Raw genomic sequence first — 25149 nt, forward strand, 5'->3', positions numbered from 1 at the left:
ATATTACGACTTTTTTCAATATGTAAAGCTTTTCTTTCCAATTTAAAAAAGCTGTATTAATCTCTGAGTCATCGTTAGTTCAAAGCTGTTTACCGTTTGTTGCTTGCTTAGCTCGTTTTTAAGTTATATCTCATCAAACTCACCCTTAAAATCTGAAGTTTAGAAAATATTATGCAATATAACTCAAAAAGTTTTCATCTGAGAAGTCTGATATTTTGGCAGGTGTTTTTGGAGCCTATGATTAGGTACCAATTTTCATTCAAATCTGAGGGATGAGGGTGACGGGCCTGGTACGATCTATCGTGGAATAACCCCAAGTAATAGAGAATCGTTAGATGAATGGAAATCATTGCTCTCGTGCTGGTATTCGGGGACGGGGACAGTCTCATCTTTCAAACTCCACCCTCTGGTCTATGTACCTGCTAAATTTATTTTGTTACAAAGAATGTCTTATACAATATGCAAGCTGGGCATTTCCCCGCCGACCGGCCGTCGATTGGCACGCCTCTGTCGTCAGCTGCCCTGTCCATACCCGGCTCCTTGGTCGCGGCGGCACGCCCAGCCTTCCGCTGACCTAGAGCAGGATGCGCACTGACGTCCGTCGGCCCAGCCGCGGCGCGCGCATGCTCCCGCCGCCATGCATGTATGGTAGTTGAGTGCTCCGATTTACGCTAGTCCTTCACGCGGGCGTGTCTCATCAGAGGCGTGCGTCCGAGGCCGTGCCGCGGCGCCGCCGGCTGGTCGAGTGGCCCGATCGGCCGGCTGTCGGCGTGCCGCGTGTGTCTGAGTCGGCCGCCTCCTCCCATCTGACCACCACTCGCCACGCCACCGACATCCACAATCTGACCACCACTCGCCACGCCCACCGACATCCACCATCCTCGGCCGACCGACTCCTCCCATCTGACCACCACCACTCGCCACGCCACCGACATCCACAATCCTCAGCGCCGCCCACTTCCAATACCGCCGCGACTAAGGTGACTGGGCTCGCCTCTAATACTGTCAAGCCGACCCCTGGTCCTCTACCTGGTTTCGACAGTCCGTCCTACGTTCCACTGGTGTTCCGCTGGGCACTGGCGAGGGCTAGACTGCGCGCTGGGCCGCAGGACCGCAGCCGCTGTCTTGTGTCCTACCGACCCATGATATGCTTGCAGTTGCGACAATCCAGCTCTCGCCTGTGGCGCTGCAGCGAAGGCCGCCACTGAGCGCTCGGCCGGGGGAGCCGCGCGACCGGGCCGGCGCCGCGCCAGGCTAGGCGGCTCTGGAGAGCCCTATCGCACGGGCAGGCATGTACATACAGAACAGGAACGCATTGAGAATATGTTGGTCCCGTGAGCCTACCAAACACAGGGAGTACAAGGTCTCTCGACTCGGCAACGGCACCATGCCAGCGCGCCCGCACTGCAGAGTACATAACCAGCCATCAGTAGCTACTCGTCAGCTCTGTACAGGTCACACGCAGCGCTTAGTGCCGCTTCCGTTCCGTGCCGTCGGGCCGATGGGTGGCGGACCGGACCGGCGCAGACCACACTGGTCCGCCGGCGAATGGTCTCTGGTCCGCCGGCGAATGGTCTCTGGTCCGCCGGCCGGCCGGCTCCTGCGCACACGCCACCTTCCATAACAACGCAACACTACAATTGTAACGCGCAACAGTCCCGGCCGGACGAGGCAACCTCATGGTGATAAACGCTTGTAACAAACAAGTACGAACCGCACTAGTCAGCTGGCCGCCCCGAGCTGCGCGTCTCTCGGGCCGAGTCAGCGGGGCCCCGTGCGTGCGCTGTCGGTTGGCACTGGCCCGCGCCGGGCGGCGGCTGCCCCGCCCCGCCGCCGCCCGGCCGCAGGGCAATTCGGGATTCAGTACATTGCGCGGCCATCCCACAAGAAACGTATCGAGTGCAAGACACTGCGGCGAAAACGAGTCATTGCTCTGTAAATATTAAATAAGCAGCATGTAAGTACTACGCTGAAGTTCTGACTTGTGGAAATTGCACATGTGTGAAAAACAGAGCACTGCTATAGTTCGTTTTTCTTAGTTGACCCTTACTGTAACCGTCTCAGTTTGAACACAGCACGAGAATCGGTAGCTGAATTACTGAGAAAGCTGGTTTGCGCACATTTATTTCGCTGACAATCAACTGAAACAAAATTATTTCTAACTGGCTTTTATCACAGACTAGCAAGGCCATATTTACAACCCCAGAAGGACAGAGGACTTGTAAGGAATAATAACTAAACTAATTAACGAATCGCACGGCGTGTAACATAACAGTACATCATCGGCGTTTACTATTTATTTTGAAAGTGTTATTTCATATCTCCGATGTAATGTGTGCTAATCAGTTTTCTCAGTAATTCAGCTAGCAATTCTTGTACTGTGTTCTAAAAGATGTTTTCAGTGAGGGTCGAACTTGAAAGAAAACGAACTATAGGTGGAAAATAAGCGCTTCATGACTAGACTTTACCTCCACTGGATCACAGAGATCGACATATACGATGAAGTACAAAAACGAAAACCAAATACATAGCAGAAACGTTAACAATAATTTGCACAATCGTAAATATGGCCCACAACTTCAAATAAAGCTACTCCTATGTTGCATTTAGAAGAATGAACATAGACTTACGATGTAAAAAATGCTTGACTACCCGGTATGCTGAGAGCGCAGCTGACCTCGCAAACATCATTGTACATAGTCTGGGAAAGATAAGCTCGGTTCATCTCCTAAGAAGTAAAATCGCTGTCAGCTGCAAAGTACCAGTCGTGGTAAGCACGTCCTCCCATCCGTGTTGCGCTGCACTGCATGCGCCGGCGCCACAGCACAGCGCGCAGCAGGGCCGCGCCTCCCGGCTCCCGGCTCCCGGCCAGCGCGCGCCTCCCGGATCCCGGATCCCGGCTCCCGGCCAGCGCCGCCGGCAGCCGGCCTTGCGCTGCATCACCGCAGGAGCCTTCGAGTCGACCCGGGTATCAGTATCCGGTGGCGAGACCGCAGAGTCGTGCTCCCCGCTACTGCCAGCACCTACAATAAATACTAAATAAATAGTTTCTGGCTGCACCGGCCGCCGATGGTGTGACCAGCCTCGCACGCCCAGTTGCGCCAGTCGGCGGTCGGCGGTCACGGCGGGCACGGGTCGGTGGGTGGCTGCCGGCTCGGCCACTGCCGAGCAGGGCGCAGTGGTGGCTGAGCCGCGCGCCGCTCCGACACCATCGGGACGCCTGCAACAGAGCGGGGGCGGGACTCAGATCGGCGCCGGCGCACCACGCAGCGTCTCGGCGGGCCGCCTCTGCAGCCGGCTGTGTGAGCCGCTCGGCCGCGCTCGTCAGACGCCGTCTGGCGCCCGCCAGTGAACACGATCCCAGGCTGCCCTTGTGCTGGAAATAGACCGCGAACTACTGTACATTTCCGACCAATGCCTGGGAGCGGCCGAGCGCGATCAGTGGTCTGCCCACAGCCACGGCCGACACCAACGGTTCGTCAGTCGCTGACGAAGGAAGGTGTTTCAATCGTGAGCCATGCCTCACCGTCACTGACTGGAAAACTATGTAACTATCTATGTAACTGGAAACATAGACAGCAGCGTAACACACCTGTATCAACAAATTGGCCACCCAGGAAGCACGCAACACGAGTCGGAGGTCCGCAAAGGTACTCTACGGGTGGACCCTGCCTCCCGTAGAGGGGGTGGGGGTGCGGGTGGAGAGTCGGCATATTCTTATTAGTGTTTAGACCTTCTAAGAAATATATAGGTTGTAACATCGAGCAAAAGGCTTGCTATCGAAAATCATCGATAAAACATTGTTTATCTTTCTAATACATATGTTGCTAAATGAGGTAGGAAATGAGTCCAGGCCAGGTCACTAAGGATTATAATATGAACCCCTACAATATGATACTTGGGTTCTATGATAACTGTTTTATGGTCAATTTTACAATCTAAATACAATGATGTAGGTTAGCCGCCCATTGGGGCGTCTTTACGTAACGTTCTGCTAAATCAGTCAGGTCAGGTCAACAAGGTGACATTTTCAAAGTATATAAATAACAGTTTAACTCGAATCAAAACTATACATATATGTGTATATGTTGGGAGCAGGTTTTGTTTAAGACATGTTTCATTAAATATGACAGCATATCTGGCATTTATTTCTTTCTTATTCAAGTTCTCGATTCTTCGGGCGAGCTGTTTGCCATCATTAGAGAGATTGTTTAACAATGTGCCTATATTGGGTAACGTTTCATTGGGTCTTCAAACATCATCAGACATAGACACAACTAAGTATAAAAGTAATATGCAAAACATTCGTTTTACATTCGGAGATTCCCACTCCAGCGTATGAAACTGCTAAGCAGCTCAACTCTCTCATATCACCTTCACCGTTCCGTGCTTCTATCCTCAGGATACTGAAATCCTTCTCCTCCACGCCGCAACCCCCCTCCGGGCTGGACAGGCAACTTTATCTCATGCGGGCTGCTCCCTTGGAGCGGCACCGCTGCTCCCGAGGGAGCGCACCCCGTAGCCGGGTGCAGAGTGCCTTGGGGCTGGGTGGCCTGTCCTCTGGACGGGCTCAGCCCCGGCGACTCACTAGGGTGCCTGCCCAGACCAATGTCTCCCCCTATATTCTATCATCCTGATGGCTCTGGCTCTGAAATGGTCTCATTGGACCGAAAGGGCCTAACCCAACAAAACAAAACAAACATATCACCTTACATTCCCAAAACCTTTTTCACTCAAGTCTTCTGATGAGTTCCTTGAGGTGTTAAAAGTCAGAGAAAGGAAAGGCATTTTGGCCTCCCTCGATGCTTCATCTCTGTTCACAAATGTCTCTGTCGATGAGACCATTGTCATTATTCTTCGATTTGTGTACGACAATGACTCCATCCCAGCTCCACGAATCCCCAAAAAGGCACTCAAGACACTTCCACAGATCTGTACTAAAGATCCCTTCCGATGTCCCGAGGGTCAATTGTACCGTCAAGTAGATGGGGTGGCAATGGGCTCGCCGCTCGGCGTGCTGTTCGCTGAAGCCTACTACAAGGCACGTATCGAGTCACTGGCGATAGAAGGGATGGATGTGAAGCCGTTCACTTACTGCCGATACATTGACGATATTTTTGTAGACATCCAAAACGAACCACAGCTTCTCTGTCTAAAAGCAAAGCTTGAAGACATATCAGTTCCGTCGTGAAAACGGCCATTATGTAGCAAGAAAAGGGGCAAAATGAGAAACAGGCTTGCCAAAAGTGGCCACGACGCCCTGCTCCTGCAGGTTTCGTAACTTGTTTAAAAAGGGTTTCTGCCTTTCGAGAACATTAAAAATAAATAGCATCATTGGTTTGGTAAAAAAAAAAAAACGCTGGGACCTCTTGGCTCTTACCGATCCTGGGCGTCTTACACGGATCTCCCCTATTGGTAAGGTTAAGTGAACGACCTGACCTCATGCGACCTTTAGGAAAAATCCGAGATATACAGGGTGTCCCATAAGTTCATTCTCACCTTATATTTGCATATAAAACAGAGTGCATTGCGTTTTGATATGTTTATGACCCCTCAATGTGCTCCCCATATCATAGGCAAACACATGAATACATGCTGCGGCATGCCAACCGGCATGTTTGGCAGCATAGCAGGCTTAAAGTTAGCCCAGACTGACTTGACATGCGCCGTGAGCTCCTCGAGGCTGGAACAGTGCTTCGCTTCGACGAGCCTCGATTTCAATATTTCCAACACATTTTTATGAAATTTGGATCCGATGAGTTGCCTGGGATGTAATCTTGCCACAGACGCCTATCACAGTCTCCTGACACTGCTTTTAAGCTTTGCTTGACCTCTGCACTGATGCACTGTCTTGCTTGAAGATGGGCCTACGACCTCCCGGATGCCATTTTTTCCTAAAAAAAATATGTTCATACTTGCGGTTCGAGTTAAGCTAAAAGGCTGAAACTCCTCCTAGATATTCTTGGAGAAGCATTTTGCGTCCCAACAGTGTTTCTGGTAGTGGTGTCAATCGGAACTTGAATCTTCGGAATTCCGATTTTGTCCAATGTCCAATTTGGAATTCGGTTGGACAATGGCAGCAGGCTTTGGACAACTTTGGACAATTGCTTGCTACACCTCAACATTTTTCAAAAGTAGTCGTGTTTAACATTGATTGGCTATTAGAAAGCTCAGCTTTCGATATGATTAAGACTTTTGAGCTTGTAACGGTACATGAAAAGCAAATTAAGTAACAGTGTTGAGTGTAAACTATTGCGTAGGTGTCGGATATCTTTGGACAAATGGCTGGCTTGGACATTTTTGGACGGACGGTCGACGTAAGCATTGGACATTGGACCGTCTTTGGACATACGTTTTCTGAAATTGACACCACTAGTTTCTGGAAAATCAATCGCAACCTGCTCAGCGTCTGGACGCATATTACCCCACATTACCGTGACCCTGGCCTTTTGCATAGGAATAAAGCGGGATGACACGAAGGCCCTTTCCGTCGCCCACATGGGACCGTTTTGGGGTTTGGACGGGTGTTTTATCTCGAACACGGACTAGGTAGTCCAGATAACCACATTGATGTCATCGGCCCGCCAGTTTTTTAGCCTCAGGCATAACGAAACAAATGTTAGGCCATTTTAACCCTCGCATGTGTGCGGCGTTTGCCAGCTTCTAATGTGTAGGGGGGGGGGTCGGTTCGACCCCCCCCCCTTGCCGTTTGGCCCCTGATCGAGCTAGAGCTTCGCGGAAAAAACGAGCGTGTTTCCCGTGACGAGAGGAAGCCGATGATACCCGATTTTAAGGTCCTAGGTCATTGGTTGACCTTCCAGGTCAGGTCAATGACCCGAAGTCGGGAAAATCGGGACCTGTTAGAAAGTCGTAAAGTGTGGCTGCTAAGGGTTTTTTCGGGGTGCTGATCACGAATATTGTGTTAGTTTTGATCACAGATGATGTTTTTAAGCATTTAGACCAGGTCGGGTCAGGTCAGGTCAGGTCAACCAGTAGGCGTCGGGACGGGTATTCGTAGTACGTGTCAACTGCCTCTGACAGCTTCGTAACATGTTACGAAGGCACCAAAACTACTTCGTAAATGTTCAAATGGTTGCTAAATTCGAATTCAGCTCCAAAAACTAGCCTAGAAACATGTAAAACTCGAAAAAGTGAACCGAGGTCACCCGAGGTCACCAAAGGTCAATGACCTGACCTGACCTTCAGGTGACCTTGACACCCACCCTAATGTATGGGAGCAACATCAGATCACATGTTTGAACGTTTGAAACCACGAAAAGCTTGCAAACGCGCGGCTAATGCGAGCCGACATACGCAAAATCGCGATTCCGGCCAAACATGGTCTCGGGAAAGATGAAGTGGGTTCGTCTCGAGTCGGTATTTATGCTTAATCGTTCGTTAAATTATCATAGTCATGTAAAATGCTTTTCACACGATCGTTATATATTCCAGAATGTCAAACTCCATTTTCCACGAGATCACCAGCCGCATTCATTTTCTTTAACATCACGCGGCCTATTTTCTCACATGCATCTTACTACGGGGATGCAAGTCAATATCGAACCCATTACATTATCCCCCACGGACAAAAGTTTCCGTCCCGGAAACAAAAATGGCTTGAGACAAGAAAAATGGCATACACAGAACACACATAGCATACTCGTACACAAACAGAGGCAAACTAACGTGGTATAGGGCCATCACTTGTCTGTGCGGCGTATGACAGGCACAAGTGGCCACTAAAGCCTGTCTGGTTGCCGAATCAAGCGGCCTGACCGAGTTCGTGACAGATGTGACACCCCTGGAGTTGGCCTCCCAATTGTCTGCTGCCGGGATGGGTTTATGTCGGCCGTGCTCGCTAGTAGGTCCCTCGTGGGACGCGGGATCGTTCACGGTCTGGTCGCCAGTCAAGGCACGGCCGTTCCCTCTGAGGTGACACTGGGGTGCTGGATCCTGTCGCTGAGTAACCGGAGGCTGACTGCGGCAAAACACCCGGGTTGGGTAAACCGGGGTAGCCCCGTGGGGATGCTCTGGACGGCGCGCATGGCACGGCTTAAGTCGATTATGGTGCACCGTCATTTGCGTCACGCCCTCCTCACGCACTATCCTGTACGTCCAGTTCCGTCGTTTTTCCACCACTCTGTACGGTCCGGTCCATCGGGAAGAGAGCTTTCTCGCTTCTCCTGCCTTAACTGAATTCTGACGCAGCCATACGAGGTCACCCGGGGCGTACGTATGCTCGACGAGGCGAGCGTCGTGTTTGATCTTATTTTTATCGTGCGCGGCAACGCTAGCTGCGTGCAGCTGCTGATCTGTGCGCGTGAGGGTACGCTGTAGACCCATCACATACTCCAGAGTGTCTCGGGGTACTCGCTGGCCTTGCGAGTCGCCACCACCATCAATGACGGCGCGATAACGCAGTGCGGTTGGCAGTGGCGCAGGTCGGCCAAACACACACTCGTACGGCGATAGGCCAGTGGCAGCGTTGGTATTGGCGTTGAAAGCCAGCACCGCGGCGCTGAGGAAGCGAGGCCACTGCCGTTGTTCCTCTGCGGTCAGCTTAGCCACCGTATCCATCAGAAATCGATGGCTGCGCTCACAGTAGCCGTTTCCTTGAGGATGGTAGGCCGTCGTGGTGCTTTGTGTTATGCCCAGTCGTTCATAGAACATTTTTGTGACATTTCCTACCAGGTTCTTACCCTGATCAGAATGGATTGTTTTGGGCACACCAAAAGATCCCACGACCCGATCCATCAGCACTTCGACTATCTCTGACGCCTCCTGCGTTTTCAGTGGAAACGCCCAAACAAAACGTGTGAAGGCATCGATGCACGTCAGGACGTATTTGTACCCATGTGGTTCACTGGTAGGCAATCCTGAGATTATGTCAATATCCAGCCGGTCGAAGAACTCTGCCGCCTGCAGAGACCCGAGCGGAGCCTTCGGTGGGTGCGGAGGGTCCTTTCGGCGCGCACAGATGACACACTGCTGACAGAACGTCTTCACGTCAGCTTGCATGCCGGGCCAAAAGAACTGGCGACGGAGCGCGCTTTCCAGCTTCGCGGCTCCCTGGTGTCCACCCCCGAGACCGCTGTGCTGGGACTCCATCAGATCGTGTCGTAAATGCTGCGGCACGACGATCTGCAAGCACAAAGGCGCGTCTCTGAGAGGCTGCACCCGCCTGTAGAGAACCGGACCTTTAACTACCAGACGCTTCCACTATCTCAGAAGCTGAACAGCTTGCGGCGAGCGCAGCTGGCCGGTCCTCGGCTTTTGCTTTCGTTTTTTCCACACCAGCATCTCTCGAATGCCCTCATCTCGGTCTTGTTCTCTCTGGAATTCGGACATGGTGACAGGGGTCACACTGGCACTTGTGCCTGCCGTGGACACAGCAGCCGCTGTGGGAACCGGGGCTGGCACCTCCCGCACCTGGGAATGACTGTCGTCGCTGCCAGCTTGCGCTGTAGCCGCAGATTCAAGTGTGTCGTCATTCAGTTGGTCATCTGCGACCGGGACACAGACCCACCGATAGCGCTGCTCTGGATCGGCCGCTGTGTGCGGATACCGCGACAGCGCGTCGGCGTCATTGTGCAGAGCGCCACGGCGGTGCACGATATCGAACTCCATCTCTGACAGCTGCAGCACCCAGCGAGCCAGCTGTCCCGTGGGGTCCTTCATGTTGAACAGCCATTGTAAGGCGGAATGGTCAGTTCGCAAAAGGAACCGACGGCCGAGAAGGTATTGGCGGAAGTGGCTGGTTGCCCAGACTACGGCCAGTAGCTCGCGTTTAGTGACGCTATATTGCCGCTCAGCTTTCGTCAGAGCACGGCTGGCATAGGCAATCACTCTGTCACCCTGCATCAGGCATCCTCCGAGGGCAGACCCGCTGGCATCCACATCGAGGGTGAATGGGGGCGACTCGTCACTGAACACCGGCAGTGCGAGGACTGGAGGAGACACCAGCGCTGCTTTCAGCCGATCAAACGCCGCCTGCTCCTCTGGTCCCCAGCTAAAGCGGCGGTGTTTCTCTGTCAGTTTCGTCAGTGGCTTAGCCAGTGCTGCGTATCCACAGATGTGACGACGCAAGTAGCCGCACAAGCCCAGAAACACTCTGACCTGTTTAGGATTGGTCGGAGCGGGCCACTGCTGAATGTCCCTGATCTTCTCAGGATCACATTGCACTCCAGCCGCACTGACCCTGAAACCCAGAAAACTGACCTCTTTCTGGCACAGCTGTAGCTTCTTCAGCGACACCGTCAGGCCGGACCTCTGCAGTGCTGCGAGGACCGCTTCCAAATTGGTGTGCATCTCATCCAAGGATTTTGCCACAATCATGACGTCATCAAAATACTGAATGGCCGTCTCCGGAGGTACATCAGACAGCACTAGCCTGAGCGCCCGATTGAAGGAATGTGGAATGCCCTGAATTCCGTACGGAGCTGTGGTATACCGAAAAAGGCCAAACTCCGTCGCGATAGTGGTTTTAGCTCTGTCCTGATCAGCCACTGGAAGCTGGTGATAGGCACTTTTCAAATCCAGTGATGTAAAGTATACTGCGCCGGCGAGTCTCTGTAGACACGTGTCCATACGGGGTATAACCTGGACAGAGGGGGTTGTAATGCTGTTCAATCGTCGGAAGTCTCCACAAATTCGGATTTGACCCCCATTCGCGCGTTTAACCAGAACCAGCGGAGAAGCCCACTCGGACTCAGATACTGGCTCCAGCACCCCTTTAGCCACCAAATCGTCGAGCTGTGATTTGACCTCCCCAGCTAGATGACCTGGTACAGGTCGAGGACCCTGAAAAACGGGTGGGTGGTCTCCGGTCGGAATTTTGTGTTCGGCGACATGGGTGCGTCCCAGTCCGGTGAAGACCTCCCGGTACTTTGTGAGCAGGGCCGAGAACTCTGACTTTGATGGCTCCTCCAGGTGTGCCACAGCTTGGTCCGGACGAAACTCTGATTCGGCGACTGCCCCATCACAGAACTCGCTCTCGTCCAGTGACTCAAAATCTGCGATTTTTGTTCCCTTGTACAGCGTGACGGGTTTGTCTGACAGATTGCTGAGCCTGACGGGTACAGTATTCTGTTTCACGGTGACGGCTAAACGTGCCACACACAGATCCGTTGTGTCCGCGAATTCTGCGGCACGCTCCACCATACCGGTCAGCCCCCGCTCACTGTCACACTCACCTTTACAGGACAGTGTGTGAGTAGGCTCGGTAACTCGGTCGCATTTTTGTACAGATACGTTAGCGGACAAAATCATCTCGCTGCTGGCCGGCACCACAATCGTGCGACCAATTATCACAGCCCCTGTTCGCCGCCACTGGAGATGTCCCTGGTCCCCGGATCGTGGTCGAGCCACCATAGGTACCGTCTGCCCCTGTACGGTCATTGTCCCGTTATAAACGTCTATAACGGCCCGAGAAGCTGTCAGGATATCTGCACCGAGCAGACAGGGCTCGCACAGGGTCGTGGCCACATACACACATGTGCGTTGTGTAAACAATCCCAGCTGAATGTCCACATATGCACGGCCGATTATCCCGGGGCAGAGTTCATTATTAGCCAGCTTCACTGGTCGTTCCGGGGGCAAAAGATGAGCGTCATCGGCCAACAGCTCTCGTCGAATTACGGTATTATCGGCACCGGTATCGCACAAGGAGAGACAATCTCGACCATTGACGGATATGTGAATGTACCGACCTGGTAACGGTGTTTTCGCCTCCGGAGCTGCTGTCGTGGTGTGCCTTACTGCTGCTGTTGCGGCGGCGGCGGCGGCTGCGGCTGCTGAGTCGGCAGCGGCTCTGGCCGCGGCGGCGGTGCGAGTTGCGGCGGAGGCGGCATCCACTGCGGCGGTGACGGCTGCAGCAGCCGCTGCTGCTGCTGAAGCTGCTGCTGCATCGACATTGGCGTCCTGTCGCCGACATCGGGCCATGACAGAGGGGCCACGGTCGCTGATCTGGTTGCAGTCTGCCTCGGGCCCCTCGGGACAGACTGACGGCCGTTTCCCAAGCGCCCACGAAGACGGCCGCGGACACGGGGTTGCAGGGCCGGTCCTCGGCAAACCGTGCTGAGATGGCCTCGCTTCTCACACCGGCCGCAAATATCGCTGCGGAATGAGCAGACGTTGCGTGTGTGACCCGTCAGACCACAGACGTAGCAGGTGACAGACGGGCTTGCGGTTTCCTGTCGTGCAGATGTGTCGGCGGTGCTGCTCTGGGCTCGATGCACCCCGAGCGGCTCTGGCCTCACCGACAGGTCGGCTCGTTCGAAGGCTCGGATGCGTTCCACAGCTTTCTCCAGATTGTCAGCACCGTCCTTGATGAGGTCACGCTGGTACACAGCGGGGAGAAGCCGCTGGAGGTGAATCCAGGTCATCTGGTCCTTGTGCACCTTGTCGGTGATGGTGGGGTAAGCCAGCGGGATCAGCTCCCCGAGGGCTAACAGAGTACGTCCCACATTACCATTGTAGCACACAGCCTCGAGCTGGCGTGTCGCTACCAGAGGGTCCGGTGTCCCTCCTAACAGTTTCACGACGTCATCGGAAACGGATTCGAGTGTGACGGGCGCGGAGATGGCGGCGGCTTGGCGCACACAATCCTTCACCTCACCAGATACGAAGAAGCGTAAATTCGTTACAAGTTTCTCGGCATTCCATTTCTTCAGGCGTCCATATACGCAGTAGTCTTCCAGCCAGTTTTTCCACTGCTGGACAGTCCCAAAGCTGAACGGTGGAATCGTCGGAAGCTCAGACATCTTGAGAGAGTATCCCACCGCTGCCACCACTGAAGTGGGTTCGTCTCGAGTCGGTATTTATGCTTAATCGTTCGTTAAATTATCATAGTCATGTAAAATGCTTTTCACACGATCGTTATATATTCCAGAATGTCAAACTCCATTTTCCACGAGATCACCAGCCGCATTCATTTTCTTTAACATCACGCGGCCTATTTTCTCACATGCATCTTACTACGGGGATGCAAGTCAATATCGAACCCATTACAAAGAGGTCACAGGTCAAAGGTCATTTGGGTCAGGGTCATGAAATTTTCAGGGTAGGTGTAAAATTGATCAATGCGAGGGTACTGAAAGTTTCGTCGCGATCGGCCGCTTTTTACGCGAGTTATTCGCGAAAAACCATGGGGGGGTCCATCCGACCCCCCTACACATGCGAGGGTTAAGACATTTTCGACCGTTTTGCGTCCTCCGTTAAGTTAAAGCACAAGTGACCGTGAGTTATGTACCCCGAAATAATACTCTTAGACAGCTGGTAATCCATCCTGAAAAGCCTGCTTACCAACTTTCTAACGCTAGGACCTTTTTGACGGCCACTTTGGCGCCACACAGTTTTGGCCACATGGCTCACTCCTGAGAGCTGACAAAAAAAGAGGAACTTGCAGCGCTTGACTCCCGACAAATAATCGGCGTAACTTGCTGACTGTGCGTCCATTTAGCGACAGACATTAGCTACAGACTGGATGGCCTCAATCACCCTCAACTGTAGCGAATGGCCCACGTGCGGGCTAAACACCGAGACGTACCCGTATCGGAGACCTTGCGGCGTAAGCCGTCTCCTCAGGAAGTGAACTCTCTAGCAAAAAATATTTTGTCTAGACGAATTAGTTACCGTGGAGCATATTCACAGTTGCCATGGCAACCACAAAAGCACAGTTACAAAATAAATTAGCGTGGCTTTAAATAAGAGAGCCTCTAAAAGAAAAAATATAGGCGAGAAGGAACTTATGGGACACCCTGTACAAGTTGTGAGAACTCGAGGATACTTCTAAGCTTTGTAAGTATCATCTCCCTGTAGCAGCTCCTCTGGCACTAAGGGTGTTGCGAAGTTGCAACATTATAGGACCGATAAGAGGTTTACATATGACGTCATAGTTCAGTGACCTGACTTGAAAATGCGGTTGCCCGGCTTGAATCAAAGGTTAGCACAAGCCAAGTTTCAGCTCTCCATCGCAACCGTGCTCTGAGCTATCGCGAAAAGAAACTTAGGGGGGGGGGGGGCTATCGCAAATGTTTTCAGGAAGGACACACACTGTCACTCTCCCTTCGAGCCCGAGAGGGTTAAACCGCGCCATGTCAGTGTGTGACCAATGCCAGCGTGGATGTGTGACCCATGTGACCGGTGTCAGCATGTGACCACTGACCACTGACCGGTGTCAATGTGTGACCGGTGTCAGTATATGACCGGTGTCAGTGTGTGACCGGTGTCAGTATATGACCGGTGTCAGTGTGTGACCGGTGTCAGTATGTGACCACTGACCGGTGTCAGTGTGTGACCGGTGTCAGTATGTGACCACTGACCGGTGTCAGTGTGTGACCGGTGTCAGTGTGTGACCGGCGTCAGTGTGTGGATGTGACCGCCTCGGTGAAGACAAAGCAGTCAGCCGAGCGACCCCAGGGCCGTCGCGGGTTCCTACCTGTGCTAGTTGGTCGCCGAGTTCTGTCGTCCGGTTCCCGGTTCCTAGTAGGGCCGCGAAGCGTCCTTGGGTCGCTTCAGCTGCACCTTGAGCCGCTTCAGGCCCACCTGAAAGCCGTTCATGGCTTGTATGGCCGCCTGTGCCGACGCCGGGTTATCGAAACTCACGAACCCTGCGGGAGACGGCGACACATATCACCGCGTGTCAGCGCACACCCCGCCAGACGTGTCAGCGCACACAGTGGCGGTATGAGGCTGGTGGGGCGGAAAATACCCCAGTCATGCGCTGGTTAACAAGTTAAACGTACGAGGGACTGAGGCCCATATACGGCAGTTCTGGGTGTTCACCTGTCCAGTAATGTGAAAGTGGGCCTCATCGCTAAACCATACCCCATCCATGAAGCCAGGATTAGCGGCAGTCTGGTCCTTGAGCCACTTTACGAAGGCCACTCTCTGATGTTTGTCGTTCTCAGACAGCTTGTGATGCACTGTCACTTTATATGGGAACAGTTCGAGGTCCTTTCTCATTATTCTCCGCACCGTTGAGTGGCTTGTGCCAACTTCTTGGGCGATTTTCCTGATGGACTTCTTGGGGTCCCCATTGACTATGGACTTCACCTTGGCGATGTTTTCGGGGGTCCTTTGTGTCGTTAGTCGTCCACTTTTCCCTTTGTAGCAATTGAGGATAGACCCATCTCTTAGAAATTTTTCTTGCAAAGCAGGATTGTTTTCGGGCACGGTGTGAATCGGGTTTTGAAGTGAGCCCTAAACTCTCGCTGTGTTAAAATGATAGAACGTGACGACCAGTAAAACTGAACCAGTTTTGTTTTTAGTTAAGCAAATTTCAAGGTCATATATTTAAGTAGGTGCAATTCTAAACAAATGCTTAAGAAATTACCTAAACAGTAAGGTTTATTTCATTCAAATCAAACAAGTACAACCAAAGTTATGGTCGTTCAAAAATAGGTATAAAGATGCAACATTTTGTAAAAATTTGATGCCCTATATTTAGAAGACCTGTGGTCAGAATGTGCAAAAAAAAAAACATCAATGTAATGTCCGGGGCCACACAGGAACTCGCTCACAAATTTATAATGAAATCGCTGATGGTAAGGTGCAAAACAGCCGATTTTTGTTCGATTTGACGTGGAATGCCCCAGTACAAAACTAGGTGCATCATCGAAAAGACGAGACATTTTTCTTCAAATTATCTAAGAGCAGTTTTTTCACTAAACCCATTAGTTTTACCAAAAATGCGTTAAAAAAACATGCCTCCCTTCCGCCGGCCGCTGCGCCGCCGCGGTAGTGTAGTGGTTAGTATGCCTGCACTGTGATTCAAAGATCGTGCGTTCGAATCTAGGCGCGGGTCGGACTTAAATCGAAATCTCAAGCAGAATATGTTTTTTTTCTTAAGAAATCACTTATATTACAGCTAATCGTTCATTAAACTATCGATGACAATTGACTAAAGCCCAAAATATTGAGCGCATTCTTATAAAACAAATTCAAATATGGCGGCCGTTGCGCTAGGCTCCGCCCCCGATTCCGCCCCTTCGTGTGACGTCATCTGTGATATTGGACACACAGGGAGATAGGGGACGACCTGGGCCTGTTCCTGGCCTGGAGGTTACGTGATGATGGACTGCTATTCGTGGACTGCTAAACGTGGACTGCTATTCCGAAATCATCTGGCTGTTTGCAGGGTCCCAACAACCATTTGGCGAAAACAAGACATCCAGGACTGGTTGAACGCGCGTGATGTAGAGTACGATGATGACCTGCGCAAACCGAAGCTCGTCCAGCTGGTGGGGTCGTTGAACATTCCAAAGAAGTACGTTGTCGACCGACGAGCTTGCCACGCAACATGGCCACCGGATTATTCCGCCTTCCTCCCTATCACTGCGAATTGAATCCAATCGAGCTCACTTCACAGCTAAAGAAGATGATGCGTCAACGAAACCAGGGCGGAAGGCTGGAGGCACTGGAGAGACCGCTAGCCCAATGCACAGAGGAGATAACTCCGCAACTCTGGGAGAAATGCTGCCAACATGTCACTCGGCTGGAAAACGACTACCGGAAAAGACGGTCTTCTCGAAGATTTGGATCCAGTGGTTGTGAGCATCGCCACTCGTCAGTGACAGTGAGCAGCGACGATGCCGACGACGAAGCAATGGTTGGAAGCTGACAGATCCACTCTGTCCACTGGCTGGTAGTCAGTCCTTTCCCCTATCGGCGTTGTTCCCCGACCTTCTTTGAATGGTCATGTTTGATGTCTAGCCAAGTTTTATCGTGGACATCATGCTGGTCAGTGTGATCTGTCTGAATAGGTGATTGTATGCGTGTTTGCCGTTCTGTCATTTGTTCGTTAAGTTGGCTGTTGTCTCTGTTGTTCAGTCGATTAGTCCGTTGTCCATTCAAATCTGTTTGGCCTTAATCAGTGAATCCCTTGGGTGAACTACACCTTTTTGCGTTAGCTTTTGACCAGTGGGCAAAACATTTGTACACATTCGCCATATAGGTGGCGCTACAAATGATCGGTTGGTCACAAAGAATCACCATTGTGCAAAGCTATGCGGCGATCTTCCTCTATAACTCGACATTGAACGAATCGTCAATGGTCGAAACTATTCGTCATATGCCGAGCTGGCTCCCTCTATGCCGAAGTCTGGCGACCTGATAAACTGTTTTGCAGATCGCTCATTTCAGTGTTCAATCTGTTTTGCTGAATGGCAGAAATGAAACGGACCACGCCGGAATAGTTGTGCTCAATGCCGATTGTCGAAATGGCTCCTCAAACAGTTATGGCGAATGGTTGAATTCAAATGCAAAAAGGTGTATTAGGTCTGCGGCCGGTGGTGCCAGATACAGGTGCCTGGTTCGTCTAGTTTTCTTGGTCGGATGCGTTTCTACACCTTTCTACAGCCAAATATAGAAATAGTGCACACAGTTCAGTAATAGTGCAACCATTTCGACAGTTCGGCATAGTGCACCGCTACTTCGGCCGAGTGCATGAAATTCAGTAATAGTGCACACGGCTCCGAAACAGTGCAAGCAATTTAAAAGATAATGCGTTCATTTTCAGTAGTTGCGATTTCAGTTTCGCCAGAGTGCATTGCCTCGGCATATGCATTGGTATTCGGCGTACCGCAAAGCAATTTAGTTAATCTTCAAGTGAATTCGGTGCCCCATCTAGAAAATATTTTTGACAACGCTCTTGCTGTTCATCAAGTGTACCATGATGCCGTTCAAACAAGCTGCTAACGAAATGTAATTTTGACTTATTCGCCTATCATTTTGTAATTATCAAGGCTTTCCCAAACTGCTTTCGTGTGCAGCGTGTCCGTACCGGGTGTTGCGTATTTGTGAACTCTCTGATCACTTCCGCCATCACTCTAATATCCCAGGAACTGCATTTGATCCTTATCAATGCACACCGGCACTGATTCTCAAACTCGTTGATCATCGAATGAAACCAGCCAGTACCATCAGCAGATTGTAAAGACAGTTTTTTTTAAAAGATATAATCATCTGTATTTCTTTATTACAGAAACACGCGTTTAGGTTGTCATACGAAAAGAAACAAAGCGCACGAGATAACACAGCATCGCACAATACACTCATGCAGACATAATCGGTCCGATAACGAAAAACGATAACAGCTGAGACACAGCTTTTGGTTCAGATCAGCTGCTTCACGCGGTGATATTGGCACCGGCTGCACACAAGGGCAGGAACGTGTTGGAGAGGGCGTACTCGGCCTTCACTTTCTCGCCAGTGACCGACAGCACGCCGAGGCCGATGCCGTCCAGGAGGATCCGACGGCGCCATTCGGTCAGCGTCAGCCCGGCGCGGACGGCAGCCAATCGATCGTCGAGGCGCTGCTGATTCGCCGCCAGGTGCTGCTTCGTCGTCGACTTCATGATGCTGAAGACGTTTTCGATCGGATTCAAAAACGGTGAGTAGGCCGGCAGCGCTCTCAACTGATGCCCGTCAGGCAGGTCCACCCTGGCTTCAACACCTTGATGAGACGGGGCGTTGTCGAAGAGGATGGTCACCTCTTCATCCTCCCCGACGATGGCGCCGAGGCTCTGAATGAAGTCCGCGAAATGGGCCTGCTTCACACCGCCGTCGAAGATCTCGTAGAAGATGATGCCATCTGGGCACCGATTGCTAATGGCAGTAATGAAGGACACGTTCTTGCCCCGTGACCCGCACACAGTGCGGACGGTCCGTTCTCCCGCCAGTGCTCGGCCCCTGGTCCGCATAAGATGGATGTTGAAGCCGCTCTCGTCGACGTAAATTCTGTGACGCGCGAGCCCAGTAGTCATCATCCAGGTTGAGAAGTCTCGACGAGCAGCCTTGATGCGGTCCGAGTTGCGCTCTGCAGGCTGGGGGATCACTTTCTTGACGGTAATGCAAGCGCCGTGAAGCGCTCGGGAGACGGTTGTCGTTGATACTGCTGGCTTGTCTGGCCAGATCTCTTGCAGCTGTTCAGCTAAACGTTTTAGAGTCAGCTGCGGATTGTCCTCCAGCAGCATCACGAGAAGGTCCTTCGATTCGTCGTCCAACTTCGCGTTGGTTCTCCCGCCTCGTGGCCTGGGGGTCACCCGATTCGTGCGTAGGTAGTGCGCGACGATTGACCACGCTGTCCCCCGCTTGATGTGCAGTCTCGCAGCTACCTCTTGGTAGTCCTCCCGGGCGACATGCGCGTTGATAATCGCCCACCGCTCTTCCTCTGGGCCTCCTGTAGCGGCCACGAACGTTGCGCCGCGGCATCGCGCTGCCCTCCGTCCGCTGTCCGCCTGGCACTGGCGGCTGTGGGGCGGCACGGTCGCTGACCTGTGCGGTCACGTGACAATGTGGCTCCCGATTGGCTGACGGAGTTTCCTGACCGGACCCTGTTTCACGGGCGCTGCCAGCACGCCACTACACCTTTTTACGCCCAATTTAGGTGGCAGTGCACACATTTCAGCAAGTGCAGGCGATTTCGACAGTACGGCATAGTACATTCATATATTGAATCGCGGCACGATATTCGTCATAATGCAGCCATTTCGTCGTAGTGCAGGTTAAAGTGACCCAGGTTCATATATATTAGACATAGCGCACATTATTCGTTTGATCGTTTCAATTTCGGGGTGCCGCATGTAATTTAGGCACTGTTCAGTAGGACCGGCATTGCATAAATAAGTAACAACAATTTTTATTTGATATTTCACGCTACCTGAGCCTCCAATGACACTCGAAGGCAGTCAGCAACGCAAAAAAGTCAAGTAGCCAGCTGCACTGTTCTTGATGCAAAAGGTAGAGGGTATTTAACGTTTCATCTGGCTGCCTTAGCTAGCTTCAATCATATAAGACATAGTGCACATAATTCGTCGGGTGCTTTAAAGTTCGGCATGAGCAATATTTTTTCGGCTTTGTTCAATCAAATTCGCCACGATGCTGGAAGGCGACAACAAGAATCCATAGCATTTCTCATCTTTTTGAACCAGCAACGAAGTTATGCACCCGATTCAGAAGCCCTGAATGCCACGTGACCGCCACTTGACCGTGTCACCGAGTTCTTAGAGCGAGACTAATGATAAGTTAATTCCTGAGAGCTGAAGCTGCATTTGAGCAGCTCTTTGACCAAGATTCACGCAACTCTTGACAGACAGAGAGGGGCTTTCAAAAATATTTTCCCAATCCAGCAGCGAATTCACTTGAACATCGCCTAAATTGCTTTGCTGGACGCCGACTATCAAGCCACATGACGAAACCGTGCACTATGACGAAATTGAGCCTACGGCTCACTGAATTTGAACGCACTATTTCTAAATTGATTGCTCTTTTTTTTTAAACGTGTGCACTATTACCGAATATCATGCACTCGGCCGAAGTAGCATGCCGAGCTGTCGAAATCGGTTGCACTATTACTGAACTGTGTGCACTATTTCCATATTTGGCCGTAAAAAGGTGTAGCGCATTTCATGTTCAGGTGACATCCCACATTCATCATTAGCTCCAGAGCTTTGCTGTGGGCTAACGTTGCGTAAGAAGGTGAGATTTGTTTACAAAATCGCTCATTTATACCGTGCCGGATTTATTTGAACATTGCCGTAAGCACATGCCGTATGTCGAAATTGAATTAACCTGACGAATTATATGCACTAGGTCTAATATGTCTGAACCTAGGCCACTTTTAACTGCACTATGACTGAGTAGGGTGCACAATGTCGAATATCGTGCCGCGATTCAATACATGAACGCACTATGCCGAACCGTCGAAACCACCTGCACTATTACTGAAATGTGTGCACTTCCGCCTAAATTGGGCGTAAAAAGGTGTAATACTGTCTGGTGAAAAAAAATAGAACAAGAGTGCATGCTTCTAGTTTGTTTGTTTTTTTAACCGGAGGACAAGAAATGCGGGCTTGACCATCGCCAGCTGAGGGGAGTGGAGGGGGTTTCCCTGCCGCCCTAGAGTTTTTTTCGCCATTGCTCAAGTGACGGCCTTCGAGAGCTAGGAGTTGGCACACATGACCTTAACCCGGCCGGGCCCGGGGGGTAATCCCAACCACCGCAGCCCGGGGGGGGCGTTTTTCGCCCCCCCCCCCTGTCTAACTCCGTAAATAAGGGAGCTACGGAAACAAAAGCGATACCAAACGAAAGGTCCTTACGAGACGATTCTAATGCACCTAAAATTTTTGACCTCAGGTCAATTTTCAAGGTCAGAGGTCAAGGTCAAAGGCCAAAACCGGCACATGTGTAGTGATCTCAAAGTAAGCCTTCTAGAGGACGGCAGGCTGCATCAAACCGGCAAAATTGGGTGTCAAACGAAAGAAGAGAATCTGAGGATTCTGAAAATGTGCTCCAAATCAAAGGTCAATGTCAAGGTCACGCTCAAAATTGACCTCAAACTTGGCACTTTTTCGCACATCTTGCGTGCTAACTTCCAAGATGTTTTGAAATGTTTTGAGGCTTATCAGTTCCCTATTTGTGGTTCATCTTACGATACAAGGCTGCTCAAAGGTCAAGGTCACAGAAGAGTATCCCTGCTAGAGGCTATTTCACTGATTCAAGTTAGTAATAATAAATAACAATTTTGCCATCCGGAAGCTCTAAATGAAGGCTTAGAGGAAAATAGATGCCAGATTCGTGATCAGCGGGTACAAATCCATCATAAACGACCTTTCATGTGTCAAGGTCAACCAGAGGTCATTCGAGGTCACATGAGGTCAACATGAAACTTGACCTTTTCCGAACAAAATATATATCATTCGACGCGGCTTGACAAGGCGAATGCGATGGTACCACTGCCGTAGCTCTAGGACCATTTTTGTCGAAGTTATTTGCGAAAAACTAAACCACATTTCGGGGTCGTTGACCTGACCTCTGACCTCAGGTCACCAAAACTATTTTTCTATTTTTCTCTAGGTCAAACGCTACACAGCCGTGCTCGTAATTTGTCTTTATCTCTAAAACTATATTTTTAGCAGCTATTTGAAGTTTGCGTCTGTGACGCCGAAGTTTGCCGTGCAGGGGTCTAGAAAAATGGACCTTGTGACGTCATCAAGGGGGCTAGGTCCAAATTTTTTACTTCAGAAGATGTCAAATTGATGGGAGAAAAGGTACTGAAAGTTTCGCCTTCCTATCCCTAAGCGTTCGGGAGTTATCGCAAATATTCGCCAGGGGGGGGGGGGCGAAAAACGCCCCCCCCCGGGCCCGCGAGGGTTAAATTCAATTTGGATCTTGTAACACCAACCGCATTTTCAGGGCAGATTGTTGATCGTTGACGGACATATGTAAGTTGTTGCAGATATTTGCATCAGCTTTCGTGCTTTGTTGTGAGGACGGGCCAGGAAGTTGATCTTGGTGGCTAGATAATTTTACTTAATCAATTTTAAACCTTTCTTTTGCAGCGAGGTCGAACGATTTCTCTGGCATTAAGTGCTGCCAGCTCTCCCTTAATGCTTAACCCGCGCCCCGTTGGGCTCCGCCGAGCAACGCGCCCTGTTGGGGGGGGGGCAATTTGGCCCCCCTAAGATCTCGAGAACCATTGAACCTAGCGACAAGCGGCAAACGGTGTTGGATAGTCCTATCAGGGAACTACCTTGTGACCCAAGTTTATTGACCTAGGTCAAACCGATGACGTCACAGGTCAGGTCAAAGGTCGAATTTTCACCGTTTACAGGCATTTCAAGAAATGCGTTGTAAAATCGAATAAAATGCATTGCATTGAAAATCATCGATGGGGAAATGTTCTTCAAACACATATTTTGCTATTTGAGGTCACTGATGCCAGGTCAGGTCACAGAGGTCAGGTCACTGGGGGGTCACAATATGAAAGTGTCGTGTAGGTAATACCTACATGTTTTATGGTCCATTTTACATGACAAATGCGATTATGTGGGTCAGGCAGCCTTTGGGGCCAGCTTAGGTCACGTTTTGGTCAAGGTCAGGTCAAGGTCAGGTCAAGGTCAGGTCAAGGTCAGGTCAAGGTCAGGTCAAATTAGGTCAAATTTCAAAGTTGATGTTTTTGCATAAAATGGGTATTGAATCGATGCAGCTCGTCACGGGGAGATCAATGGTGGTCTTTGTTTTGCCCTACGTGGTCTAGAATCGCTAAAAATTGAGTTAAACAAATGACGTCATCATTTTTGAAGTTTTTTCGCTATACCTAACTTGGCCAAAAACGAGATATCGATCTGAAATTTGGTATGTATATAGGCATTCCTAAGGTTCAAGAGCTTCTCCGATCGCTTACGCTTCGCGGCTTTGCTCATCTGTTTCGCTCGGATCATAGGCTTAAGCAGATAATGATTCGCAGCCTTGCTGTTCTAGCTACTACGCCTTCAGAGTTAGACGGATCATTCTTGAGCTTTACACATAGCCTCGGAAATAATAATTTTGAAGTTACAATGAACATAGCATGTGGCAATGTTGATGGTGAGCTTATTCGTGGCTCTTGTATGAATGATGGAATTGTGGACACAATCAAATTCCTGCTCAACAGCACTTGCTCTCATTCGCGTAAAATTCTTAGGCTTATAACAGTCACAAATGAAAGCACCAGGCACACAACTTGAACTAAAGTATAGGTACTATCGATGGTTTTAGAATGTCCAATGATTGGCTCTTGTGAATGTCCTTGCGTGGCCTAGCATTGTTCTGCAGGCATTAATGTATGTACCTACCTGGCCCAATGTATATGTACTGCTACTTGTTATAACTGTCACCTCACCTTGTCACCTCACATTGTGTGTGTGATGCAAATAAATGTGATGATGATGATGATGATGATAGAAGAGCGCAGGGACTATCACATATATTCCGGTTTTTACGAAATTCGGAAATGTTTTTGGATTTTTTTTTTTAGTTTTTCTAAAAAAATAATTTTTTGAATTTTTGGGGTCAAAAACCCAAAATTTTGAAAATCCGAGATAGTAGTTTTGTAGCGCCGCTTTTTTCTACTAGACCATATAAAGAACTTTGAAATTGCTTGATAACTATAGATTTGGTGAGCGTTTCAAGATTGCATGTTTTTTGCTCATTTTCGCTCGAACATGACCTCAGTTTGACCTCAATAACTCCTGACCTAAGGTGATCTAAGACTTGAAATTTGGTGTGAAGGTGTCAAATTGATGCCCGGGAAGGTACTGAAAATTTGGCGGCGCTGCGCGCCGCCGTTTTTTGCTATTCAGGAAAAACCACAGGGGGCCAAATTGCCCCCCCCCCCCCAACGGGGCGAGGGTTAAAACTGCTCCCGTTGTAGTTACAGGAGCAAATCTTCTTTAAAAGACGCTGCTTTTCTTCAAGAAGATTTGCTCTAGCTTCGAGCTCAGCCTCTTTAGCCGCCTTTCCATAGGCGGCGGAACGGCGAGGGCCCCGGGGCACCTCTTTGATTTTGGCATTTTAACATTAGCCCTGTAAGCGCCAAAGACCAATTAGTGTGCTGGAGGTGATAAGACATCAAATTTTATTCATTCCCATGACGGCGCCACGCCAAATGCGGCACATGCTCTTTTGGTTTCCCCATGGATGATATAACACTGGATTGGTGTCTCGTGGAAATTAGCATTGGGATCCGCGACATTGGGATCAGGCCTGCCATCTAGCGAGAGAATTATCGTAAGTTAGGAGCAAGCCGAGTGAACGCCATCTCTCAGCATTATGACACACGTGGGTGTGGTGTGTTAGTTGGCTTGAAGTGCATATTCCCACGAGTTGGAGGTAATCTTATTTGACCTGAGACGACAAAAAATGTCTTAAATGCTTGAAAGCCAAAAACGTCAAGCAGCCTTTAGGAAATAACGAAAATAAAATGCGTGAGACAGTGTGTATTGGAACTCCCAGTCCGATCGGCTTGTACGACCTTTTCAATGGTCATTTACTCACAATGGTACAGCAGTTTGACAATATGTCATGCATATTTGGTAGGCTTATTCCTTCTTCTCCGAATTTCGCTCGATTTTCTTCATCTTAGTTAATTGTTACGGCACGTGCCGCGTGCCAACTTAGGGGTGTCAAAATTGTTCCACATAAAGTAACTCCGCAATGGCTGGGCCAATTACAGTAAAACTTCGTCAATAGTTAGGCACCCAGTGGCCAATGAATTTCCATGTGTCATTATGGGGGTGCTACTGCACGTGCGCACGTGCGGGGTGCCGCTTCCATATCTCAAGAACGGCTGGGCGGATAACACTCAAACTTGGTACACAAATGTCACAT

General features: G+C 50.4%; 1 protein-coding gene across 1 annotated transcript in view; it reads right to left on the reverse strand.

Moving 5' to 3' along the window:
* Window positions 1–405: 405 nt before the first annotated feature.
* LOC122378628 (CUGBP Elav-like family member 3-A) overlaps window positions 406–25149 on the reverse strand; it is a 231918-nt gene continuing 207174 nt past the window's right edge. The window contains exons 12-13 of the mRNA XM_043359921.1: window positions 14438–14609; window positions 406–3220 (exon numbers count right to left, since the gene is read on the reverse strand). Coding sequence (XP_043215856.1) covers window positions 14482–14609 — 128 coding nt within the window. The 3' untranslated portion in view covers window positions 406–3220; window positions 14438–14481. The remainder of the gene's footprint in view (window positions 3221–14437; window positions 14610–25149) is intronic.

The sequence above is a fragment of the Amphibalanus amphitrite genome, unplaced genomic scaffold, assembly GCF_019059575.1.
Source record: "Amphibalanus amphitrite isolate SeventyFive unplaced genomic scaffold, NRLGWU_Aamphi_draft 000000F_arrow, whole genome shotgun sequence".
Taxonomy (NCBI): domain Eukaryota; kingdom Metazoa; phylum Arthropoda; class Thecostraca; order Balanomorpha; family Balanidae; genus Amphibalanus; species Amphibalanus amphitrite.